Source organism: Corythoichthys intestinalis, chromosome 13 (assembly GCF_030265065.1).
Source record: "Corythoichthys intestinalis isolate RoL2023-P3 chromosome 13, ASM3026506v1, whole genome shotgun sequence".
NCBI classification, from domain to species: Eukaryota; Metazoa; Chordata; class Actinopteri; order Syngnathiformes; family Syngnathidae; genus Corythoichthys; species Corythoichthys intestinalis.
This window is the reverse complement of record NC_080407.1, coordinates 9,634,921-9,661,238: the sequence shown is the minus strand read 5'-3', so window position 1 is coordinate 9,661,238 and position 26,318 is coordinate 9,634,921. Positions and strand designations below refer to the sequence as shown.

General features: G+C 41.1%; 2 protein-coding genes across 3 annotated transcripts in view; both read left to right on the top strand.

The window, feature by feature from the left end:
• Nucleotides 1-14,467, top strand: part of yeats4 (YEATS domain containing 4) — a 120,802-nt gene extending 106,335 nt beyond the window's left edge. Inside the window, exon 8 of the mRNA XM_057855354.1 lies at nucleotides 14,334-14,467. The gene's annotated coding sequence lies outside the window, so the exon portion shown is untranslated. The remainder of the gene's footprint in view (nucleotides 1-14,333) is intronic.
• cacna1c (calcium channel, voltage-dependent, L type, alpha 1C subunit) overlaps nucleotides 1-26,318 on the top strand; it is a 241,530-nt gene that overhangs the window by 86,808 nt on the left and 128,404 nt on the right. For both annotated transcript variants that reach the window (XM_057855351.1, XM_057855352.1), the window contains exons 2-3: nucleotides 14,334-14,751; nucleotides 18,919-19,024. In XM_057855351.1, coding sequence (XP_057711334.1) covers nucleotides 14,334-14,751; nucleotides 18,919-19,024 — 524 coding nt within the window. The remainder of the gene's footprint in view (nucleotides 1-14,333; nucleotides 14,752-18,918; nucleotides 19,025-26,318) is intronic.

The window sequence follows — 26,318 nt, the reverse complement described above, 5'->3', positions numbered from 1 at the left end:
GATGGTATTGTGTAGGGAGGGCAGTGCAGTGTATGCATTAAAATAGGAATAAAATAGTCCATCTGTGAAAGTCCAATCCATTTTGACTGAGAGCGGCTGGAAGCGACTTATCTTTGCCAACCCTTCCAGTCAAAATGGATTGGATGTCTATCCCAGTCACTCAGTTCCATTGTACGACCTGAGTCCATTTATGTCGATTGTGGCCTCCCTTCAACTTTCCCCGCAAACCATCAGAACGTCTCATCAGCGCTTAACGATGGCGTCGTCGCAGTAAAGTGAAAGTCATGATGCGCACGCGGAGCGAGACGGCTGCTATCTGGGTTACTCTGGCCTCCCATCTCTTCACTGCAGATGAATATTAATAAGGAGTTATTAATATCTGCTGCCTGTGCGCGCGTGGCTACATGTGTGCGGGAGGTCGGCGCGAAGGCGCGACGTGAACGAACCTTCCTCTTGTTTCAATTCGGACTTTATCGCCACATTTGTTTGCCCGCCACGCACGCTCTGACTGACATGTTTCATGAATAGAGCCACGTGGCGTTCACAAGCGAGGCGCATCGACTCTTGACCTCACTCAGTAAACGCTTAATGCTACTCTTTGTTGATGTTGGGAAATGGACCGCTTTTATAAACGGGAAGGCCGTTTATTGTGCCGGTGCAGCAAATTGACAATAGACCTTCACTTTGTCCATTAGAAACGTTAAATGTTTGTTTAAATTGCACGCGTGCCTCATGGCCTGTTTACTTTTGTCGTGCTGTTTGCAGGTTAGAGGTGCTCGTGTGTCTTCCATTGTTTGTGTGAGTTTTCCGAAGGGCGCAGGTGACTTCTCTGGGCCAGAAAATGAGCCCGCTGAGCGAACATAGTTATTTATGTGCATTCGGCGCGATGTTTACGTGCACTTGAATGAATCTAAAGGTTGCAAAAGTTGCTTTCTTGTCCTATAATACATCTCCCCACCAGAGGTTGCGCTAGACATTTTCGTTGTCTGTCATTTTGACTGACAGGGTCATAAAAATCTGGTCATAATCTATTTTTACCAGTCACAGACCGCAGAGCTCCGGAGCCTCGTGAACAAATAGCGACATCACGGAGACCCTCGGCGGCATTTAGATGTGCTTTTTTCCCGTCCACGGTAATTCCAGCTCCAATAGCATATATTTAAAGATGCTACCGTTCACAAGTTCGTAGTTGGATCACGGCGATCTCGGCGAACCACCGTCTGTCACAATTCCTGCCTCTCTCTCGGCCTCTCCCGGGAGTCGAGCTGTCATCATCATTGTGGAACGCAAACGATATATGTTTGATATATGTCCATCAACGTACAAGTCAAGTTGTCTTCCCTTTTATAACAGTGTTTCCCAGCTGTAAACAAACGAATAAAAACTTGTAACACTTGGATTTATGCGGTGCATTCAAACACGATTAGCAACAGGCGGCTAGCAGCAGTAGCAGAAGCTAGTTGTTGTAAAAATGATTAAACTTCGTAATTACAATCATCATCGTAATATCAATAGCAAAGGCAACAAGTCGTTTCATGCGCCAGATTTTAGGTTTCGTATTTTTAGAGCACATTACCTTCCATAACAGCGGGGGCATGACTTCAGGAGCTGTCAGTTTTGTCTCCTTCCCTCCCTCCTGTATGACGAGTACGAGCACCCATGGTTTGGAAATCGACATGGTACGAAGCATGGAGGCCTTGGCTTGGTTCTCCACCCGCCTACATCAAAATAACATTCCCGGGATCTTGTATAAAGACCTTCCAACTTCGATTCCACCGCCATTGACTTCAATGGTAAACAGGCGGAAACGTAAGGGGAAGGAAGACATAAGGAAGTAAACCGGAAGTACCTCGGAAACTTGTCTATACACAGGCGGCAATCTAGTCCACCAATTGGATGACGCGCTGGCACACCGGGTGCACCAATAAGAACCTCGCGTTGATGTGTCAATCACAGTGCTGCCGCCAGACCCCGGTGACGCTGCAATATTCTGACAGAATAGCCAACGACGTCATGCATTAAGAGAGACAATAGCTAATTAATATGCTCACTCGCTACCCTGTGGTCTGGGGTGTGAATTGCAACCTGTCAAAATGACGGACGGACTTCAGTTTTTTCCGTCACCGTTTTAAAAAAACGGTCAACGACGGAAAATATTCGGTTAACGCGACCCCTGCTCCCCACCTAGATTTATGAATAGCGCTCAGCTAGTTTATGTGCAATTCTCCGAAACGGCTGCGAAACGGTAAAACAACGCTCGAAGGGACGTCAATAATCTTCCGGTTTTGCTGTAATTCCATCAGCGGCAATAAGTACCGTATTTTTCGGACTACAAGTCACACGTGATTATAAGTCGCATCAACCATAAAATGCCCAACAAAAAAACATATAAGTTGCACCCAGGGGTGAAAGTGGGCCAGAACGGTCAGGAACGCAGTTCCGGTATAAGAATCAGGGCCGAAACGCAGTTCCGGTATAAGTTTCAGGGCCAGATTGCTGTTCCGTATTGACATACTGATTATGTGATCAGCAGGGATGGTTAGCTCTGATTGTGCATGTTTTCTGGAACAGCAAAAAAAAAAAAAAACTTGTTGAATTGATGCGACAAAAAAAGGTTAATGCAACAGAAAATGGATCAAATCTTTAAGAGCAAGAAAAGAGTTGAGGAGGCTTATTTATCATATTTAGTTTTATTTGCTCTGATGGGGAGGTTCAGAACATCTTAGCTGTCAATCTGCACTTTGGACTTATATTTGTTTACTAGTATGTTGGGCTCCTTATTCATTTCCTTATGATTTAAAAAAGTCAATGTTTGCGCGATCGTCAAAATATATTCCATTTCACTCTGCATAATATGTCATTTGTACTTATTTTTCTGAATTTATGTTACTTATATCTTTATTATATAAAAAAAGCTAAAGTAAATGTTTACATTAACTTAAATTTTAATATACATCCTATGTTCTTAAGTAGTTAAAATTGAGATTTGGCATTTAGTATGTGAGGAAATGAGGGAAAATAAAAATTAGGAGATGGAGGTTGGGGTTATTGCTGTTTTTGTTCACTTATATTTTGCAAATCATTGAAAAAATTCAAATTTGAATGAAAATCAGTTTTTGTATGTGTTATAGAAATAACTGTGCCAAAACAATTTTCTTTGCATTTCAGTAGTTTTAGGAGATTCACCCCCCCTCCCCTCCCAAAAAGGAAAACAATAAATAAACAAAATTTCTGGCTCCGTGGCGACCTTCACGTCGGGGAGTTCCGGCACTTCCACCCCTGGTCGCACCGGAGTATAAGTCGCATTTTTGGGGGAAATGTACTTGATATAATCCAACACATAGAAGAGATATGTCATCTTGAAAGGCAATTTAGCGTAATTTCCCGAATATAACCAGCACTTTTTTTCCCAAAATTTACTCGTAAAATCATGGGTGCACGTTATTCATGGGTACAGGGACGGAGACAGAAAAAATTCATCATGATTCATGTTCCATTGTAAGCATGGACCAGCACAATATTACCTAATCCAAACGACAGTGATATAATTATCAAGTTTCATGTGGTAAATAATTGTTTTCATGATATTTTTCACATCTAATAAAATTATGTTTTTTTGTACTATGCAACATGCCGGCACACGGCGATGTTGTCTTGAAGAGAACGTATACGGCGATCCGGTTCGTATAAATGTTGACCATGTGGCTAGCTAGGACAGGAGTCTGAGGAAGAGTGTCGAACCACTGAGCCAAGCCGCGTTGTTTTATTTACATTGAAACTCACAAAATAATAACGTTTGTCTTGCACGCAAATTTCGGGACATTTGTTTACTTCCGGCTTAACTAAACTCTTCCCCCCGGGAACTACACAACTTTCCAACATTAGTTCCGCTGGTGAATTCTGTTAAAACTCGCTACAACTCCTTACTTTGTGAAAATTATCGTATACTGTGAGCAATTTTACCACAGAAAATTAATGTTCGATTTAAAAAAAAAAAAATTTGACAAAAGGATTAAAAAATGCTGCAACTGCGTACTTTATAAAAGTTCGAGACACAAGACTCATATTTACTGGTGCTAAAATTAGGTTGCGCTTTATACACGGGTACAAGAATTTCCCCTAGATTTTACAGGTAAAACTGGGGTGCGCGTTATACAATGTACAGTGTACAGTGCATGAACAACGAAATGCGAATATACTGTCCTCACCAGGACGCTACGGCTCGGTTCTGGCTATACAGCGAGCTAAACTCCCAAATGACGATGCTGGACGTCCGTATAATTTGCTGAATCAATTTTGTCCTCGATACCAAACAGGTTCGCATCAGTGTAAATAAATGATCATTAGGTGCTATTACAGGATTGACATAAACGGTTAGCATGCATTCGTTAGCATTAGCACATCGTTCAAACAAACACACAACTGGCCCTAAGTGTCCGATCGCGGGTGGAAAACACAACAACAACAACAACAAAAGAAAAGATGATACACACAGACTCTGTAGAGATATTTTACAAGCATAAACAATAAACGTTGGTTCGCAGCCGTGTTTCTCTCTTGCTAACTCGCCCACTCACTCTGAGCTACGTAGCTGTCAGTCTTCTTCTGGCGTGTGAGTGCTCTTCTTCATGTAAACAAGTGCGAGTGCGCCCCCACGTGGGCGCGAAAGCGCCACAAACTAAAAGCATGCATTTCAATATAAAAAAGTCAATAATACAATTGAACACACATTGCCAAAGGCAGAACGCAAACGTGGCCATAGCTATTAAGAGTTATTCAGATAAAAATAGTATAAAGAACATGCTAACAAGTTTACCAAACCATCAGTGTCACTCCAAAACACCAAAATAACATGTGAAATGATATCATAATGTGTTAATAATTTCACACATAAGTCGTTCCTGAGTATAAGTCGCACCCATAAGCGGATCTACTATTCAGGCGAAGTAGGCGATCGCCTTGGGCCCCCAACCAGTAGGGCCCGCCCCAACCAGCTACCCTTGCCCCAACGAGCAAGGCTTGGGCCACCGGAGCCAGCAGCACCCCCAACTATTCGTCATGTTTAGATGAGAATAGGGGTGGGATTAAATAAGTTTTCTTCTTCCCACTCCTTTTCAGGCATGTACAGTTGTGCTCAAAAGTTTACATACACTTGTGAAGAACATAATGTCATGGCTGTCTTGAGTTTCCAGTGATTTTCTACAACTCTGATTTTTCTCTGATGGAGTGATTGGAACAGATACTTCTTTGTCACAAAAACATTCATGAAGTTTGGTTCTTTTATGACTTTATTATGGGTGAACAGAAAAAAGTGATCAAATCTGCTGGGTCAAAAATATACATACAGCAGCGCTAATATTTGGTAACATGTCCCTTGGCCATTTTCACTTCAATTAGGCACTTTTGGTAGCCATCCACAAGTTTCTGGCAAGCTTCTGGTTAAATCTTTGACCACTCCTCTTGACAGAATTGGTGCAGTTCAGTTAAATTTGATGGCTTTCTGACATGGACTTGTTTCTTCAGAATCGTCCACAAGTTCTCAATGGGGTTTAAGTCAGGACTTTGGGAAGGCCATTCGAAAACCTTAATTCTAGCCTGATTTAGCCATTCCACTACCACTTTTGATGTGTGTTTAGGGTCATTGTCCTGTTGGAACACCCAACTGCGCCCAAGACCCAATCTTCGGGCTGATGACGTTAGATTATCTTGAAGAATTTGAAGGTAATTCTCCTTCTTCATTATCCCATTTACTCTCTGTAAAGCACCAGTTCCATTGGTAGCAAAACAGACCCACAGCATAATACTACCACCACCGTGCTTGACGGTAGGCATGGTGTGCTTGGGGTTAAAGGCCTCACCTTTTCTCCTCCAAACATATTGCTGGGCATTGTGGCCAAACAGCTCGATTTTTGTGTCGTCTGACCACAGAACTTTCCTCCAGAAGGTCTTATCTTTGTTCATGTGATCAGCAGCAAACTTCAGTCGAGCCTTAAGGTGCCGCTTTTGGAGCAAGGGCTTCCTTCTTGCAAGGCAACCTCTCAGTCCATGGAGATGCAAAACACGCTTGACTGTGGACACTGACACATGTGTTCCAGCAGCTTCTAATTCTTGGCAGATCTGCTTTTTGGTGATTCTCGGTTGAATCTTCCCCCTCCTGACCAATTTTCTCTCAGCAGCAGGTGATTGCTTGCGTTTTCTTCCTGATCGTGGCAGACCCAGCAGATTTGATCACTTTTTTCTGTTCACCCATAATAAAGTCATAAAAGAACCAAACTTCATGAATGTTTTTTTATGACAAAGAAGTATCTGTTCCAATCACTCTATCGGAGAAAAATCTGAGTTGTAGAAATAACTGGAAACTCAAGACAGCCATGATATTATGTTCTTCACAAGTGTATGTAAATGTTTGACCACAACTGTAGTTGATGTTGTAATGTTACATAGCTTTGCTGCTCTTTTTTTGTTACACGATTATATGAGCTGTATATATTTGTTGTCTTGACAAGGAATAATGGCCTGAAATAAACGAATGAAATGAAAAATGAATGAATGTATAATTATGTCAGCATACCAAACAAACAAATAACAAAACAAAAAAGAAAGCCATTTGAATGATGCATTTATATTATCTCTCCCCCACACACACATGCACTATCAGTTGCTTAGCTTCATTTAGCGCCATTTAGCTTCGCTTAGCTCCGTTTAGCATCGCTTAGCTCCGCTTAGCTGTTCGTTAGCTTCACTTAGCTCTCCCGCGTTTTTCACGCCACTAAACTCACTATTTTTACAGCTCACTTGCTACTTTGCACATCGGCTATCATTTATTTCGAACACATGAGCGAACGTTCTTTCCATGAGAGCCAAAGTGCAGTGAGGGAGAAGTTGAGAACAGGCCGCTAATGCCTCTTTTAACTTTCTTCTCCACACCGAACATAAAATACACGACAGCACACCCTGTGGCAAAACAATGCAGTACAGTTCCAATCAGTCATACAATAGCACTCAAGAGCTGGTTAACAGCATTTGCTAATGAAAAAAAATTAAATCTATTAGTGACACCACAAGCAATGACGAAGAATGTTTTTTCACGCAGTGTAAAGCTTTCAGTTAGCGGTTTAGCGAACGTACCTCTGGTGAACATTTCAAAATAAAAGCACGTCATGTTCGTCATATAAATAACGATTTCTGGAGTTAATCCCACATACTTCAGAATCAATATTATAATATGTTGAGTAAATACTACAGAATACAGATTCTACACTGAGAATAGCTTTCAAATGACACTCTTTATGACAAATATGATTGGCAATGAATAATTATTATAATTATTATACTACTATTATATATAGTATAGTATATAGTATACCATAATAATGCTATAATTTTTTTAAAGAATTGTTTTGAATAATGTTGGAAAGGCAAAGTCAGTGTTCTGAATCTGTTTACTTTCCATTTTTTTGCACTAGTAAATACTATCAGCATTTACCCTCATTGTTTATTTGCGATTAATTAGTGTTAGTTACATGATTATTAGTACTTTAATAAAGAATTTAGGTGTTCCAAAATGGTTTTGTGAATTAATAAGCGTCAACAAAAATTTCATTGCTAAATTATTAAAAAAAAAAAAAAAAAAGAAAAGAAAATTATTAGATTGGTCAACTAATCGTAAAACTAGTCGGCTGACTAATCAGGAGAAAATTTGTCGTTTAGGACAGCCCTAGTGTACCGGAACATATTTCCTCCACACCCTTCTCACCTTTTAACCCCTGACCCATGAAGAGGGCCCCTGGATATGTTCGCCTTAGGCCCCAAAATGGCCAAATCCGCCACTGGTCGCACCCCCAGCCAAAATATGAAAAAAGAATCGCGACTTATAGTCCGAAAAATACAATATGTATGGAATTGAACTTTTCACCCTCCCAAAAAACCTTGATGAAATCTAAACAGTCGTATTTGCGAATGTGTAGGTTTTGTCACCCGCGTCAGAGATTAATCAGCGCAGAGCAAATCGAGAACAGGCACTTTTGATTGTGCTCGTGTGAGATGGCACATGAATTGGATAAAAATAGTATCGGCTTTAAAAGCGGTGTTGGCGGTGACAGCTATAATGACGGCATGTCATGCGAAGCACAGAGGAAATGACAATCACACTTTGCTCGCCAAAAGGCTGAAAGAACTCCATTATGCCCCCTCAAGCTTATCATTATTGTTATTAAGTCTTAGTTGGGCTTGAAAGAGACTACTTCCTTTGCAGTGTTGACGGTCAATAAAGAGGGAGAAGTGGCGAAACGAGGAAAACTTTGTGATGTTAGTTAAGCCTGAAAAGTCGCGCATTTCATCTTTAAAGCCTCGTCATGTTGTTCTCCTTTGAAAGTGCATCGGTGAGGTCCATGCTCGTTTTAACTTGAGATTAATCGACCAAGTATATCAGAAGATAATTCCATTTGAGTCTTATAGTTTGATTACCCTGATCAATAAACATTAAAATGCTGCATGGACCATGGATTTACCGTAATTTTCAGACTATAAGATGCTACTTTTTTCCCTGATGGTCAAAAAATGTACCTTGAGTGTATTTTTAGAGTTTGGATGTGACTTTAGGATTCAGGCAAAACGATGCACCTTAAGTCTTTTCTTTTACAAACAAAACAATGTTAATAAAGTTTTACTTTATTGTTAGTTGAGCTATATATATTTTTTCTTTAATATTAAAAAGGACACAATGTTACACAGAGGTGTACTTATCATAATAATAATTATATAGACAAATTATACTATTTACAGTGGCTGGGGGTGTAACAAAGTAAGAGAAGCACAGGTCTAATGTATATATCCTGTTTTGACCGAAGTATGTATAAAGTCCAAAAACGCCTATGACCATACTGTTGTTTCTGTTGAATTTTCAAATATAAAATTATTGTCTTTTTCTTTCCGTTGAATGTTTATTCTGACAAGTTGAATAAATATTGTCAAGCGTCAAAACGGTTCGTTCCACATGTTTGGTTGTCAATTGGACATCAATACTACAAATTCTGAGAAAAATTGTACTGTTTTTGGTTTTTGTGGTCCTAAATTTGAAGTAATTTCAATTTTGTGCAATTAACAGCACCTGTTACTTACCTGGTAACACCACATAACAGGTGGTGACAATAAATCACACTTGTTAAAATGGATTCAAGTTGACTCAACCTCTGTCAAGTGTCCTTGTGTGTACCACATTGAGCATGGAGAAAAGAAAGATGACCAAAGAACTGTCTGAGGACTTGAGAAGCAAAATTGTGAGGAAGCATGGGCAATCTCCAGGCTACAAGTCCATCTCCAAAGACCTGAATGTTCCCATGTCTACCGTGCGCAGTATCATCAATAAGTGTAAAGCCCATGGCACTGTGGCTAACCTCCCTAGATGTTGACAAGATATTTCAATGAAAGACGATGCGGATGGTGGATAAAGAACCTCGACTAACATCCAAACAAGTTCAAACTGTCCTGCAGTCCGAGGGTACAACAGTGTCAACCCGTACAATCCATCGGCATCTGAATGAAAAGGGACTCTACGGTAGGATACCCAGGAAGACCCCACTTCTGACCCAGAGACATAAAAAAGCCAGGCTGGAGTTTGCCAAAACTTACTTGATTAAGCCAAAAACGTTTTGGAAGAATGTTCACTGGTCAGATGTTTTGGGGTTGCTTTGTTGCCTCTGGCACTGGACTGCTTGACCGTGTGCATGGTATTCTGAAGTCTGTAGATTACCAATAAATTTTGCAGCATAATGTAGTGCCCAGTGTGAGGAAAGCTGGGTCTCCCTCAGAGGTCATGGGTCTTCCAGCAGGACAGTGACTTCAAAAAGCACTAGAAAATAGTTTGAGAGAAAACACTGGAGACTGATCTAAAATTCCAGCAGACCATTGTAAGAAAGTCATTGATCGACACTGGAAGTGGTTGTTCGCAGTTATTTTGTCTAAAGGTTGTGCTACCAAGTATTAGGCAGAAGGTGCCAATATTTTTGTTTGGCCCATTTTGGGAGTTTTGCGTAAAATAATCATGATTTAATTAGTTTTTTTCATTCTTTTTTGTGTTTTTCATAGCAAGCAAAATAAAAGAAGATATTACTACCAAAGCATTTGTAATTGCAATCATTTTCTGGGAGGAAGTGAACATTATCTGACAGAATTGCAGACGTGCCAATACTTTTGGCCAGCAATATATTTTTTATTTTTATTTATTTTTTTGCATTATCCCGCTAACAAACAAAACGGAAACATGTTAGGGTTTGTGTGTCTCATTTGAGAGTGTTGAAGTGATAGCAATCTGTCGGCAGTCTTTATCATTAATTAAATAGATAACAGCTTCACTGATTTTTTTTTTTTTCCTCTGTTGGCTTCACTCCACTGTGGACTTCAACTTCTTATCCACTTCCACCGTTGTTGGATTTTCTTAACATTTATACTTGCTTTGAATCAGAAAATTCGCACGTCTAGAGTATTTCGAAGCATTTTAATGCGAGGGATGTGCGTAATCTGCCGCAGGATGAGCGCTTTTGTGCAATCCTTGTTGGGGTGTCATTCAGTGGGTGGAGAGTGGGGGGGCTGAGAGGATATTATACGTGTCTTTAATCTGGCTAAGCAGGCAGCTCCAAGGATCCGCTCCGGTTTTTATTCACAGCGTCTCTTTGCGCGAGTGTAATCTGCTTCAGATTATTGTAATGCCGTCGCTTACTCTGCGGCGAGCATTCTGCAATTTGCCCCTAATGTTGGAGGTTTTCTATTGGATCACTCTTACCTGTGTTGACACGCTGGGAGGTCAAGAAATGCGGGTTTGAAATTGAAAATCTGTGATACAAAGAGTCACAATATGTTTTGAATGGTTTTATTCCTCCCACGTGTTTTAAATTCATTAAATGCCATTTCAGTTTATTAAGAACCACTTTTTAATTTGCTCCTCAAGGCCTGTTCTCACTGGCACGCTTCTATAGTCCTCCTATTAAGAGGCAAAGAGTGCTTACTTGAAGCTGTTTATCTAACACAAGAGAATTCAAAATTCTATATACAAACACTGAAATAGTTTAATTTAACTATGAGAGTCTGACCACGAGAGATACTTTGACCTCATATAAAAGTTTGCCAAATTATGACTTTTTTTTTAACGCTTTGACATGAAAGCAAGAATCTGATTTGCAAGCATTGTGACATTGTGATTTTTTAAATTATTTTTTTCTTTGAAGAAGCATAAATTTAGCCTACGCTAAATAATGAAACATACAGCGGTATGAAAAGTATCCGAACATTTTGGAATTTCTCACCTTTCTGCATTAAATCATCATCAAATGTGATCTTTGTCAAAATCACACAGATGAAAAAAGTGTCTGCTTTAACTAAAACCCCCCAAACATACGTTTTTATATTTTAATGAGGATATCATGCAAACAATGACAGGTGGTGGAAAAATAAGTGAACCCTCTGCCTAAGGAGACTTAAAGAGCAATTTACACCAATTTTTAACAAACAATTTAAGTTAAGTATGTGACCAAACACTGATAAGTGGTTTAAAGCTGCCCTGCCCACTATAGAGCCTGGTACGAATTGTCTTGATGAGACGCATTGTCTGATGTGTATCTTGGCTCGGTCAAAACAGCTCTCTTAAGACCTCCGATCAAGGATTGTTGATTTGTATAAAGCTCGGAAAGGATACAAAACCATCTCTAAAACTCTGGATGTTCAACAATCGACAGTCAGGGAAGTTATCTAAAAATGGAGACAGTTTGGCACTCTTGCTTCTCTGACAAGGATTAGCAGTCCACCAAAGATGACGCCAAGAGTTCAGCGCAGAATACTCAGCTAAAAAAACAAAAAGAACCCTAGAGTGTCTGCCAAAGACTTACAGAAATCACTGACACAGTCAAATGTCTCCGTGCACTCATCAACCATATGTAAAACTTTGGCCAAGAATGGTGTTCATGGGAGGACTCCACGGAAGAAGCCACTGCTGTCAAAAAACAAACAAACAAACAAAAAACATTTTTGCTCGTTTAGTGTTTGCAAAAAGGCACTTGGACACGCCACAGAAGTTTTGGCAAAATATTTTGTGGACTGATAAAACCGAATTTTTTGGGGAGTAACACACAACATCATGTGTGGACGAAAAATGGAACAGCTCAACAACATCAAAACAGCATCTCCACCGTGAAGCATGGTGGAGGGAGCATCACGATTTGGGGCTGTTTTGCTTCCTCAGGGCCTGGACAACTTGCAAGCATTAATGGAAGAATGAATTCAAAAGTTTATAAGGATGTTTTGCAGGAAAATCTGAGGCTGTCTGTCAGATAGTTGAATGCTGCAACAAGACAACGATCCAAAACACAGAAGTAAATCAACTTCAGAATGGTTTCAGATGAACAAAATACACGCTCTTGAGTGGCAAAGTCAAAGTCCAGACTTAAACCCCATTGAGATGCTGTGGCATGATCTACAAGACGGCAATTTATTCCAGGAACTTTTTCATACCACTGTAATAGGACACGGGCTCAAGAACAATACGTATTTACCTTAATTTTCAGACTACAAGGCGCACCTGACTATAAGCCGCCACCCACCAAATTTGACACGAAAATGGCATTTGTTCAATAGCTGCAGCAGTCATCACTGTATTAAGGGGTATTTACACCAAAAGATATAAAGCGGTAACACTTTATTTGACAGCGGCGTCATAATTATGACGTGACACTCTTATGAGCATTACTGAATGATTATGACAGATGTCAATTAGTGTCATCCGGCAAAGTATCTCACTTTTAAATGGATGTAAAAGATACAAGCAAGTGAAAAGCGGCAAGCATATTTAGTATGGTCCAAAACACTATGTGTTTATTTTTCATTGTTGCACAAGAAAACAGCAACTTTTCTTATTTCAAGGAGTTTTACTAGTTTCGGTGAGAGGGTGAATCATTTTTTGTTGTTGTCCATGAACTACATTTCCGCACAAATGCACATCAAAGTACCATTTAGCTTAGCAAGGAGAGTTATGAGGGTCATTTTTCAAGTGTCCAAGAGCTCGCAAAAGCACATTCATCAAGGTTTCGTCGGCCGTGATTTGCTTATATCCATCTGCCGAAACTGCCTGATAACAGATATCAGTACCCCTTGCCCCTCTATCATTGGCTGCGTTGTTGACTTAAGCGTGGCGGCGCTCTGAAAGTAAAGCAAGGCTCTATTTTGGGACCACCTCCCAGCGCAAATTCATTCAAACTTGCCAATCCATCGCTCGCTTTCGCCGAGAAGTCCGCTCCCACATACACATCGAATGGGTTGCCGCTGAACCCTTCAAACGAGGCTGCCGCTAGTTTGAAACGGCATTTGGCAGCAGGATTCAAAATGATGGAAAAAAGGAGAGGCTTGTTTTCCGAAATTTCCAGGTTCGCGGTGAACCAGTAACAGGCACACTTTTGCTCAATAGACGATGTTTATTGAGTAGAAAATGCAGAATACATGAGATTTATTGATTACAATCCCACATAAGCAAGCAAACAGATATCAAAAACAAGCAAACAAATGGCAACGTGATGCTAGATTTGAGTTTGTCAATCTCAGAATTCCCACGTTACGTTGCAGCACTGCTCATTTGTCCCATGTGAAAAGCCCTTTTTCAAGGGGGCTGAACCAAAAGTAGCTTAAATGTTTGTGATTGGACGGGGTCGCGCCGCTCAGGGGCGGAAGTTGGCCTCTCCGCCTCCGAGGGGTGCGTGCCTACAAAAACCGAACATTTCCGGGCGACCAGTGAGGTCCACCAGCGGGTCACGTATGGATCGCCTGGCTTTTGTCCTTTTGACGCTTTACAGGAGTGTTGTTGGCTTCCCACTCGTTTGTCACGGTAAGCGATTTTCATTTCTAAGGGACAACTAGTTGTGCTGTAACGTAACGTGGGGATTCTGAGATTGACAAACTCAAATCTAGCATCACGTTACCATTTGTTTGCTTGTTTTTTATATGTTTGCTTTCTTTTGTGGGATTGCAATCAATAAATCTCATGTATTCTGCATTTTTCTAATCAATAAACATCGTCTATTGAGCAAAAGTGTGCCTGTTACTGATTCACCGCGAACCTGGAAATTTCGGAAAACAAGGCTTATAGTCCAAAAATTATGGTATTAGGGGTGTAATGATACATTGAATGGCTACGGATCCATTATCATCCTTGAGAGATGCTGTTTTGTTCAAAAGGCTTTTATTCAAATGACTACAAAGTGACATTAACAAAACTTCAAAAAAAAGAATTGCTTTGTAGAAATGTTGGAATGTTTCAATTTTGTGACGTCCTATCTTGGTTTTTTGCATTCCAGGCTCCGACTACTCCCCCCCTCCTCCCGTCCCTCACCCCCCTGCCCCCGCCCTGACCAACGAGCACCCCGGCGGCAAGCATGATGGCGGCGGGGTCAACCACGGCGTGGTGGGAGTGGTGGGCCTGGCACCGGAGCACATGGCCACGCCGGGCGCCGCCCTGAGCTGGCAGGCGGCCATCGACGCAGCCCGCCAGGCCAAGATGATGGGCAACGCGGCCTCGGGCGGCGCGGTGGGGCTGGCGGCGGGAGGGGGCGGGCCCATCTCCACGGCCAGCTCCACACAACGCAAGCGGCAACACTACAGCGCCAAGCCCAAGAAGCCCACCACCACAACAGCCACGCGGCCCCCTCGGGCGTTGCTCTGCCTCACGCTCAAGAACCCTATTCGTCGGGCCTGCATCAGCATCGTGGAGTGGAAGTATCCTTCTTCTAAAAAAAATTTACACGCCAATCCCGTTGACAGCGATAGAAGTCTGATCCTCAGCTTTCCCAGTTCAAATGAATCGGACATCTATTGCCGTCAATGGCAGCCATGAGTTGAATATTTGTGTGTTGTTGGCCATCAGCTGGCTGGTTTAATCAATGTGTGTGCCCTCTGGCTTTCAATCCTCCTCTTCCTCTTTCTGCTTCCTCTCCCTTTCATCCTTTTTGTTTACTCACATGCGGATTAAAACGCCGCCTCATTCCCCTCGTTTCTCCGTCACACTTGTCTCTCTTCTCTTTCTCGCCGCATTCATCCTCTCTCCCGAGGGTCCCTCCTCCTACGCTCCATCCATCCTGCAACCTCCCCCAATTTAGTATCCCTCTGTCTGTACAAAAGCTTTTCTTACTCCTTCTTTCCATTGTTTGACGTTTTTCATTCCGGATTTGCAAACTGAGCGGCCTATAAATTGGGATGTGGGAAAGGTAAACTGGACGGATGACAAAAAAACGTGGGGGCGACGGAATTAAGTTCCTTGTGCATCCGTGGCTGCAAGGTTATCATCTGTTTAAATTAGCGAGGTCTAAAAAAAAAAAAAAAAAAAAAAAAAAAAACTGCAATCTCTTAGGAATGACATGTGGCTAATTTACCCTTTTTTTTTTTTTTTTTTTTTAAACATCTTAGCACTTATAGTAAATTGCAGCAAACAGCAGGCGCTGATGAGCTCGCAGATGATTACCCACAATTCCCAGCATTAATCATGCAAACAACTCCAAAGGAGAAGTTGAACAAATAGGATCTGAGAAGCAATAAATCTCCAAATTACACTCAATTTGGGGGTCAATTTGAATTGGATGCCCTTCATAACTTGTGTGGAGAACCACATTCTCCGATCCGCGAATCTCCCTCGCCGTTACCATGACGACCGGTATTCCTCGCAACAGGTCGGCAGGGCATAGAACTCAACTACCTTTAATATGATGTTTCTTGGCACTGGAAACTTTCTGTTGTAATGTGTGGAAATCAAACAACGGTAACGTGTCTCCGGCTCAGCTCGGCAAAATCGACGCTACGCATCCTGTTGAAACGCGGCCCTTCAAAACAAAAGCGTGCAATTGTGAAACAAAACTAACTAGGCCTCCAAGCAGGACTGAATGGGCCCTCGCCTAATGGGTAATGCAGTCGTGTTCAGGCTGAGATCCCTCTCATACATTGCCAGATATTGAAAAAGATTATCTTGGATCAGGGAGTTATTAGGCTACGTCTACCCTAGGACGGATAATGGCCTTAAACGTGTAATTAGTTAGACTATACGGCATGTTGGCTACAGTAATCTGCCTCTTGTCCGTGCAAGAACTCACACAGATAAGTTCGCTGGCTACTATTACCCACCGCTCAAAATAGACTAGCGTATGGGTGTCCAAACCTGTCCGCAAGGGCCGCTGTGGGTCCTGGTTTTTGTTCCTACCAATCGAGCACAGACAATTTAACCAATGAAGTTTGTACTAAAACAAGCAGCACCTGACTGCAATCAACTGATTACTCTTGTGAGACACCAGATTGGTAAAAAGATGTCATCTTGTTTTGTAGGAATGAAATCCAGCACCCACTGCCAGCACCCAATGCGACCCTATGTGGAATAATTTGGACACCACTGGACTAGCGTGTCTGTACAACAATCGGATACTAAGGGAGTGGCGTCATACCGTCGCCATTTTTAGTTTAGACCCATCGCGGATTACGCGGGGTTGAGCGTTTTCTTACAGAGCTCCGATCAGCCAGCAGCGGGGCTGGCCCCACCCAACTCAATGCTGACCGAACTAAGTATATAAAAATGCATAGAGGAAAATTAAAGCCCGAAAAGTGAACCGCGGGGTACCCCCAGTCAAAGAGGCGCGCAATCATTTTTTTTCATGACATTTCTGCCTGTCAAAACTGTCGCCACTTCAAGGATCGCCACTGTTATGCACCAACACTCCTGGTTGCGGCTTCCAGGAAATTTACGCAGCGCCACACCATATGTTTCTATTCTTTTTTCAAGTGGTGAGAGCGCAAATGAGCATCAATTGTAACATCCCAGGTAATGTCAGGCTTTCGTTGTTGTTTTCTAAAGATTTCTTTCAATCACAACTCTGCGCTTGCTTGTAAAAGCCAAGCATGCTCTCCCTTCACTCTCGCTCCCGCGTGATACGTTAAATTGCGTTCACGTCTCCTGGTCTAGAAGGTGTAGTAATTTCGACATTTCCCGCCAGTGAGTAATGAGTTTCCGGTTCAGAGGTAAACCGCGCGGGCGATGACGTAACTTGTGAGGCTGCTCCTTTCTAAGCATGCGTAGTTTGCGCAAATGCAGGCGTACCTTGCAGAAGCGGGTGAGGGCTTACACGCACCTTAAACGTAGTGGTATAAAAATACTCTGCAAAATACCCTGGAGAAAATTATCTGTAGTAGTGTAGATGTAACCTTAGTCTTTGACTGAATTGGCCGTGTTGCCAAAAAAAAAAAAAAAAAAAGGCCAAATTTAGCACTCCGCCAAGGTCAGGCCCATAATTAAAAACTCACCATTTTGATAACTTTAGATTTCATATGTCTCATGAACAGTCTCGCCAATTTTGAGGAGGATCCAACAAACTCCTTGGGTGCCAATCTAAATTGATATAAATTTCACATTCAATTCAAAATACCCGATCTTCTGTTGGGTTTAGAATATGGATCCAGGAGACTTTTTAGAGCAGTTGTGCACAAGGTATCGACTCCCCAAATTTCATCGCTCTACATTGGAAAAACCTAATACAAGAGGCCATTTTGAAAAATTCAAGGGGGCGACATTCAGCCATTTTGTTACTGTTATTCGCATGGTCGCAAAATTATCAAAATTTACGCCAAGCCGCATGTATCTGCAAATACTGGTAAGTTTTTGAGCATGTTAAGGCCTCCAAATTGTAATATACTGTATATATATATATATATATATATATATATATATATATATATAAAATAATCCTTTGCATTCCAATAGGGCTCTCGCACCACTCGATACTCGGGCCCTAATAATGTTTCCCATCAATGCCCCGTGCAGTGTTGAGATAAAATAAATTACACTGTGTCTTCCTAAAGCTGAATATGTCTAACAATAGCAGTAGGAAATCTGGTTATCACCATAAAAACAATGTCAAATCCCCACAATAACAGTAAAGTAAAACAAGGCCGTCCAGATTAGCACAAAGCTCGACATTATTTTCCCGACGTTCTCCTTAAGCCACAAATCAGCTGATAAAACTCAATTTCCAGGAAAAAAAACACTTGTTTCCCTCCCCAGTGTCGAATTTTTTTCCCGCCCTCCTTCTTCAATGCTACAGTAGCCAGCAGATTTATTATTATGTTGATAGAAGGTGACCTCAAGTTCGTTTTTTCCCCCAAATCATGGAGGAGTTGGGACAGTTTGGGTTCTAATGAGAGTTGTGATTAAGTTTGATGCATTTTACTCGCGATGATCTCGTGGCTTAAGGTCGAGATTTATCCAAACATAAACAACACTGGAGCAGACGTATCCGTCATCGTCTGTTGTGTTTCAACGCCACTGACGGCGATGTTCATCTCTAACGCTGTCGGTGAATTAAGGATGTTTGAATGATTGCAATAGATTGTTCGAAATAGTCGTCTAATATGGAAGCACTGACCCAAAAAACAGCCCACCGTGGCCTGAAACAGCGTTTTTCTGGCGTACATGTGAAGAAATCAAGAGGTGGAGGGAGTAATTGCGCTGATGAAAAGCAGACCTCCTCTGTCTCTCCTTCACGTTCTCTCCCTGGCTCTCGCTCACTCGCCCAGCCAAAAATAATGAGGTCACTCCCCTCTCAAGGACCTTTAAAAAAAATGTCTTTCCCTCTATCCACATCCTGTCTTCCACGCGACAGCAGCCATATTTGGGCACGCGTGCTCACAAGCGAGGCCCGTACGTCTTATTGTTAGCGGATTTAATGTCCAAAATGATGTTTTCACAGTTGTCGTTGAAGCATTGATCACAGTGACAAATTCCAGCCGTTATAAAACAGGGATGCCGGCATTTAAGAGCCCGTCCGCCCGGGAATCGATGGCAATCTAAGTAAGACGAATGAAGCCGCGGAGGCCGGTGTATTGTTGTGTATTCCTTAAGCAACCTCTCAGACCCTTCGAGATCATCATCCTGATGACCATTTTCGCCAACTGTGTGGCCTTAGCCGTCTACATCCCCTTCCCTGAGGACGACTCCAACGCCACCAACTCCAATCTGGTGAGTGGCTCTGATGAAAAGTCAAAGAATCATTTGCGTTTGGTTACTTGGCTTGTTTGGATTGAACAATGCTTCAGCGGAATGTCCAACCGTTGAAGACATCCTGAAAATATCTTGCGTAACAGTTGATTTTCCATTTGGCAAAACCTGACTGCTCGCCACCGCTCGAGTGGCGCGTTGTGTGTGTTTCTGTGCGTCATGGGGTGTGTGTGAGAGGCTGCTAATCCCTGTGAGGCCGCGTAACATCTGTCACACTGTCCTTTCGAAGAATGCTGTTGTCACATTGAACGTGAGACATTTTAGGCACTCGGAAATCAGCAGAATGCAACAATATTTTTCTAAATTCATTTTCTGGCTGTGCTAAAGTGTTGTTTTTGGCAGCATTTTTAATCTTAGTCTTTTGGAAGAAAATACTTATGAGTATTACCGTCATTTTCAGACAATAAGGCACCATCCACCAAATTTGACATGAAAACGGCATTTGTTCATGTATAAACATACGCGGAATTTAAGGGGGGCTAGGAGGGCATGCACCCTGTTGGCCAAAAAGTATTGCATGTAAATGAATTTCATAATATATATATATATATATATACATACACACAGTGGGGCAAATAAGTATTTAGTCAACCACTAATTGTGCAAGTTCTCCCACTTGAAAATATTAGAGAGGCCTGTAATTGTCAACATGGGTAAACCTCAACCATGAGACAGAATGTGGGGAAAAAAAACAGAAAATTACATTGTTTGATTTTTTTTAAAGAATTTATTTGCAAATAATGGTGGAAAATAAGTATTTGGTCAATACCAAAAGTTCATCTCAATACTTTGTTATGTAGCCTTTGTTGGCGATAACGGAGGCCAAACGTTTTCTGTAACACTTCACAAGCTTTTCACACACTGTTGCTGATATTTTGGCCAATCTCTCCATGCAGATCTCCTCTAGAGCAGTGATGTTTTGGGGCTGTCGTTGGGCAACACTGACTTTCAACTCCCTCCACAGATTTTCTATGGGGTTGAGATCTGGAGACTGGCTAGGCCACTCCAGGACCTTGAAATGCTTCTTACGAAGCCACTCCTTTGTCGCCCTGGCTCTGTGTTTGGGATCATTGTCCTGCTGAAAGACCCAGCCACATCTCATCTTCAATGCCCTTGCTCATGGAAGGAGATTTTCACTCAAAATCTCTTGATACATGGCCCCATTCATTCTTTCCTTTACACAGATCCTGGCCCTTTGCAGAAAAACAGCCCCAAAGCATGATGTTTCCACCCCCATGCTTCACAGTGGGTATGGTGTTCTTTGGATGCAATTAAGTATTCTTTCTCCTCCAAACACTAGAACCTGTGTTTCTACCAAGGAAGTCTCTGTTATAGAGAAACTTCTTCGGGAACCTAAGTAACGTTTTATCTAAAATAGTCCTAAATCTGTAAAATCTTGACTTGAATCTATCTTTAAACGATAAGTTTTAAAACTTTCCCATGTCGAAACTAGACAAAAGGGAACTAATGCAATAACGGGGGAACAATTTTAACAACTTTAACAGTTGATTCACAACATTAAATGACTTCCATACATAGCGAAGGTTACAATGTTTTTTTATTTTTTTTTTATTTTTTTTTTTAAATTAAAAAAAAAACATGAAAGGTAACACTCAACCTGTGGTAGCCCAATAACCAATAGATAACTGAGTTATCAAATATTCTAGCCACCAGTTCAGTATCAAGACAATTCAATGCTTTTTTACACCTTATCAGCTTACAAAATCCAAATATAAGACGCACTGGACTACAAGCAGCAAGGGTCCGAAAATTACAGTAGTCATATTTTAGCCATTTCAAAATGTGTTCGTCTTTGTCTAGTTTGTCAACAAACAGGCAGACAAATTACGTCTCGTTTTAGTCGAAAATTAATCAAAATGTTTTCATCTGTAAACTTGAAAAGGACATCACCATCTTCATGATGATAATACACACACAGCAGGAAAATCACACATTATTTTCAATTAGTTTAACCCACTGTATGTAAAAAGTTTTCCAAGAGTTTAAGATGACACTCACCATGCTAATTGCTATTGCGATGCTAACCCTACAAGTTACATTTAGTGTGTGATGATCACTTAGCACAGAACTTTAAAGGTTAAAGCAACATGGCATACGGCAAAAAGGCAAATCTTGAGCCTGGAGAGGACACACCCTCACGTGAGTGACACAACCAAACTCTGCTACGTTGCATGCTAACTACACATACGGTGAGAAAATGTCACACATTCATGACGGAAACTACGGCATATTTTCATCTCATTCTCGTCTCGTCAGAAGAAAACTGCCATCCATCTCGTTATGTTTCGTTCACTCGTTAACGAAATATTTTCGTTATCGTCATAGTTGACGAAAACAACACTGCTGTGCTACGTCGTAGAGTGTATGGAAAACGACATGTCATTACAATTTCCAGATATTGACAATCGGATTGCTGCAGAATAACATTTTTCCCTCTCAGAATACATGAATGATGATTATTGATTTAAGGAGCGTGCAGACTGTGAGTCAGTGGAAAAGTAAATATGACTCAAGTAGGCCACATGTATTGTTATTGTTACGTTTGACGTCAAGATTGCGTTTGTTAGCGTTTCAGTTCTTCCAGTATTTTTTCTATGTACTTCCCAGTAATAATGATGAATATAGACACTTGGATCCAAAATATGGACTCCATTAAAACGATGGACCCATCAGTATGCACCTGTGTGACTGGCTTTGAGGCTTGCTATTTGCATAATTAATGTGAACTGAATGGACACTTTAATCATAAAGCAATTACAGCAAACACGCCTGCTGTTATGTTTGTATTTTTGGTTGTTGTTGAACATATGTCATCTAATTTTGTGAATTTTCTCGGAAGGTGAATAATCGCTGCCAAAATGAATTGAATATTTATCTCTGTCAACGGCTGGGAATGTGCGAAGGTGTACTATATTGTATTGTAACATTATTAGATAAGTAGACAGAATAACAGAACACACACACACAGTTTACATTACTTATGTAACTCGGCAGATCCGCCGTATCGCTTCCAGTACCCGCTTTCTATTTCCGTCAAGCATCCCATAATGAGCCGCCCCGTCTCCTTGACGACGCGGCCAATAATAGCAGCGAGAGGAAAGGGAGGTTGTCATGGATATGGTAACCGTAGCGATGCTCCTCACTTTCCAGAGGAGACCAAAATGTGCGAGAGTCTCTCCAGCTCGCTCTCGTTGGCGGCAATCATTGTTTTAATTAAAACTTTATTGCACGCCGAGACATTAACACAAGCCCGAGCGGTAGCGGACGATAAATAGCGACCGGATCCATGCATCGGCACACGAACGTGTTCGTCGTTAAATTGTAAACTTTAATCGAGTGATATAATACGCGACCGTTAAACTTTTACGGCCGTCAAAGTATTTATTTGTATGCATTAGAAAAACACACACACGCACAAATGCACCATGGGGTAATTGAGGGGAAGTGGGCGGAGCTACATAATTCTGCAAGACTGTCATGCTGCATTGATGACTCACTGATGGCACAAACATGAAATAGCAATAAGTCCTTTGTTGAAATGAATGTGTGTGAGTTGACACACTTGCCGAGTATATCCAGGGCTCCGAATGCCCATGTTTTAGTGCCGTTCATATTGATTGATGTCCAATTGATTAGGAATCATTCATCGTCAATGGCAGCCAGTGTGTTAAAAAGCAATTGAAGACGGCTTGCATGCGTGGGTGGATTTTGACAAACCAAAAACCGGAGTTTTGCACTTTTCCGCATTGTGGTTTCTGTGCAGGAAGCCCCTCATTTGCATGTCTAGGAAAACATGCACTCAGGGGTCAAGGCCTGCTTCATCAAAGCTAATTGGGACATTTCCATTGGCCACGTTTACATGCAACCGCTAACCTTCGAAAATTGTGTTTTTGGCAGTCACTGCAATTATATCAACATACACAATAAATACAAACTTAGTACAGTTATTCCCTGAGTTACGACGTCCTCGACTTATGCAATTTCAACTTTACGACATCGGAGTCCTGTCCGCTATTTTGTCTCCATTTCTTTTTTTTTTTTTTTTGCTCTCATAAACAGTACCTTATTTTACTTTGCAGTATCTAATTTTTCACTTTATTGATAGTGTTATTAAAAACAGCCTTAGATAATAACAGCGTTACTAACGGCGTTATTTTCTTTAGTAGTGAGTAATCTAATTAATTACTTTTCTCATCTTGGTAATGCCGTTACCATTACTGAGGCGGGAAAGGCGTGCGTTACTATGCGTTACGATGTTGGTTGACTGCCGCGAGAAAAGTCTGGAAAAAGACTCACGGAGACGAGAGCGCAGAGCAGGAGTGGGGAGGAGCCAAGGGAGTGTGACACCGTTGCAAACGCAATGCTACTATGCTAGGTGGCTCTAATGATACCTGAATGATGCCAATAGTCTACAAACTACGCCCACATGATGCTTCGGTAGATATCACATATACACAGAACTAGATGCAAATGACAGACTGCAGCATTAGCAACATATATGATAAAGAACTAGATGCGTTAGTAAACAGCCGCCATCTTAAAGCAGTAGACTTCTCATGAAGGCTCTGTTGTAGAGAACCTTCCTGGCGAACCTAAGTCACTTTTTATCTAAAATGCTCCTAAATCGGCAAAACTTAACTTAAATCTATCTTTAAATGATGAAACAGTTTTAAAACTTTAACGGTTGATTCGCAACATTAAATGACTTCCACACATAGTAAAGGTTATTATCTAGTTATCGCAATCTCCGCAATACCCCTGTGTCTAGTTAAATTTAGGGTAAAGAATTGGGCTAGGACCAATTGTCCCCCAAACACTTTAAACTTCAGATTGTGTGACCAGTTTTTTTTACCAGTTACTTTGTCAAGTTACTAATAACTTTTACATTCAGGTAACTGAGTTACTAAGGCAATTACTTTTTGGGAGAAGTAATTCGTAACTGTAATTAATTACTTTTATAAAGTAAGATTAACAACACTGCTTATTAATATGATGTGTTCCTTCCTCACTAAACGTGAAGTTGTTCAGCTTGACAGCAAACAAGGCAATTTTGCTTTTTGAAGCTTTTTATTTTTTGACAATTTGTAAAGCTGTGACAAACATATGTACTCTTATGTTCAAAATGACACGCGCTCTAACAATAAAACACTTGACACATAACATGGTGTTCAAATGCCCATCTAGTGTGATCAATATGTAAATTTACTAGATCAAATTAGCCTAATTTGCCTAACAAAAGTTTGCTAGCTTAGATGCTAGCGTGCTAACATGTTTAAAACTCTCATAACAAATCGCTCACACATAACTCCCCAAACTGTAGCTCTAAACTTAATAACAAATGCATACACAAATATATATTAGCTGAAACAACTTACAGCCTTATGTGGGCAAAACCAGAGCGCAGTTATCTTTTATCCATGTCTGACGTCTGAGTCTGCTCTTCAGTCATACAAGGAAACAGTCCAGCCAGACCCAACGCTGCCACCAGAGGGCAGGGTATCCTTCATCATTTGGCAAGCCAAGGCTAATTTATTTGTATAGCACCATTCAACACAAGGCAATTCAAAGTGCTTTACATCACATGAAGATCCACAAGCAGATATAAAATGATTCATAAAAATCACATTAAATCGAAAGAAAGTTAAACAGAGACAACTGAAACGGGAAATAAAATTATACATAAAATGAGTAAAAAACAAATAGCTTGAAATTTAAACTATGTAGACAGTTATGAATATGCTGTGATAAACAGAAGTGTTTTTAGCCCTAATTTAAAAGAAATACAATACTTTTGGACTTTTTGAATAGTTATTTCTGAGATTTAGGGGTACTTAAAGGGTTCATTCCGACCGGAAGTTTGGGTTACGTTGGCAGAGAAGGAACAGAACTCGTTGGTAACTCGGGGACTACCTGTATTCTTTTAAGTAGCCAGGAATGCAAAAAATAAACATTTGTTTATAGACCACTCAACATTGTCCAAATAAATTAAATAAAATATAACTGAAAAAACTCTTTAGTCACGGAATAACAAAAATAAATAAAAGACTACAGCTTTTGTCCACAAGCACAGCCAAACTAGACAAAAAAATGAAAGCTCATTTGGGCTGCTTTAAGACCACATAAATAAAATAAAAATGAAAATAGGGAAGAAGGGGGTTAACCTCGGTTCACTACATTTCTCACAGTTTAATCAATAGTAGCAGTGGAAAACAAAAACAGCTTCCTACTCGCGTTTTGCCGGTTAGCAAATTCACACAGTTTAATGTTATGCTAACTCTGAGGCAGGTCGGACTTTCAGTCGCAAAAGTTGTGGTGTGTTCCCCACCTCCACAACATTGACGTCTTTTTACATTACAGTGACTCCTCTTCGAAGGGGGCGGCATGTTGTTGATATGTTGTATTTCTGTCGGGGCTGTGTGAGGCGTGTGTGGGTGGGTCAAGACATCAGCCAATCAAACATGCTTTGAGGGGAAAAAATAGACTGGCACATTCAGCAAGTGAAAAGACAAGTCCGAACATAATGAAAATAATTCACATAATAATGGTAGGGACAATACTATCCTAACAAAGTATGGGAAGACAATCTAAATCAGCTACGGTGCTGGCCAAAAGTATTGGCACCCATGCAATTCTGTCAGATAATGCTCAATTTGTCCAAGAAAATGATTGGAATTACAAATGCTTTTTTGCTTGCAATGAAAAAACACAAAAGAGAATGAAAAAGAAAAACATTATCATTATACACAAAACTCTAAAAATGGGCCGGACAAAAGTATTGGCATCCTCAGCCTCATACTTGGTAGCACAACCTTTAGACAAAATAACTGCGAATAACCGCTTCCGGTATCCATCAAGGAGTTTCTTACAGTGCTCTGCTGCAATTTTAGACCATACTTCCTTGGCTAACTGCTCCAGGTCTCTGAGATTTGAAGGGTGTGTACTCCAAACTTCCATTTTCTGATCTCTCCACAGGTGTTCAATGGGATTCAGGTCTTGACTCATTGCTGGCCACGTTAGAAGTCTCCAGTGCTTTCTCTCAAACTATTTTCTAGTGCTATTTGAAGTCACTGTCCTGCTGGAGGACCCATGACCTCTGAGGGAGACCCAGCTTTCTCACACTGGGCCCTGCAATATGCTGCAAAATTTGCAAGCAGTCCAGTGCCAGAAGCAGCAAAGCAGCCCCAAAACATCAGGGAACTTCTGCCATGTTTTACTGTGGGAACCGTGTTCTTTT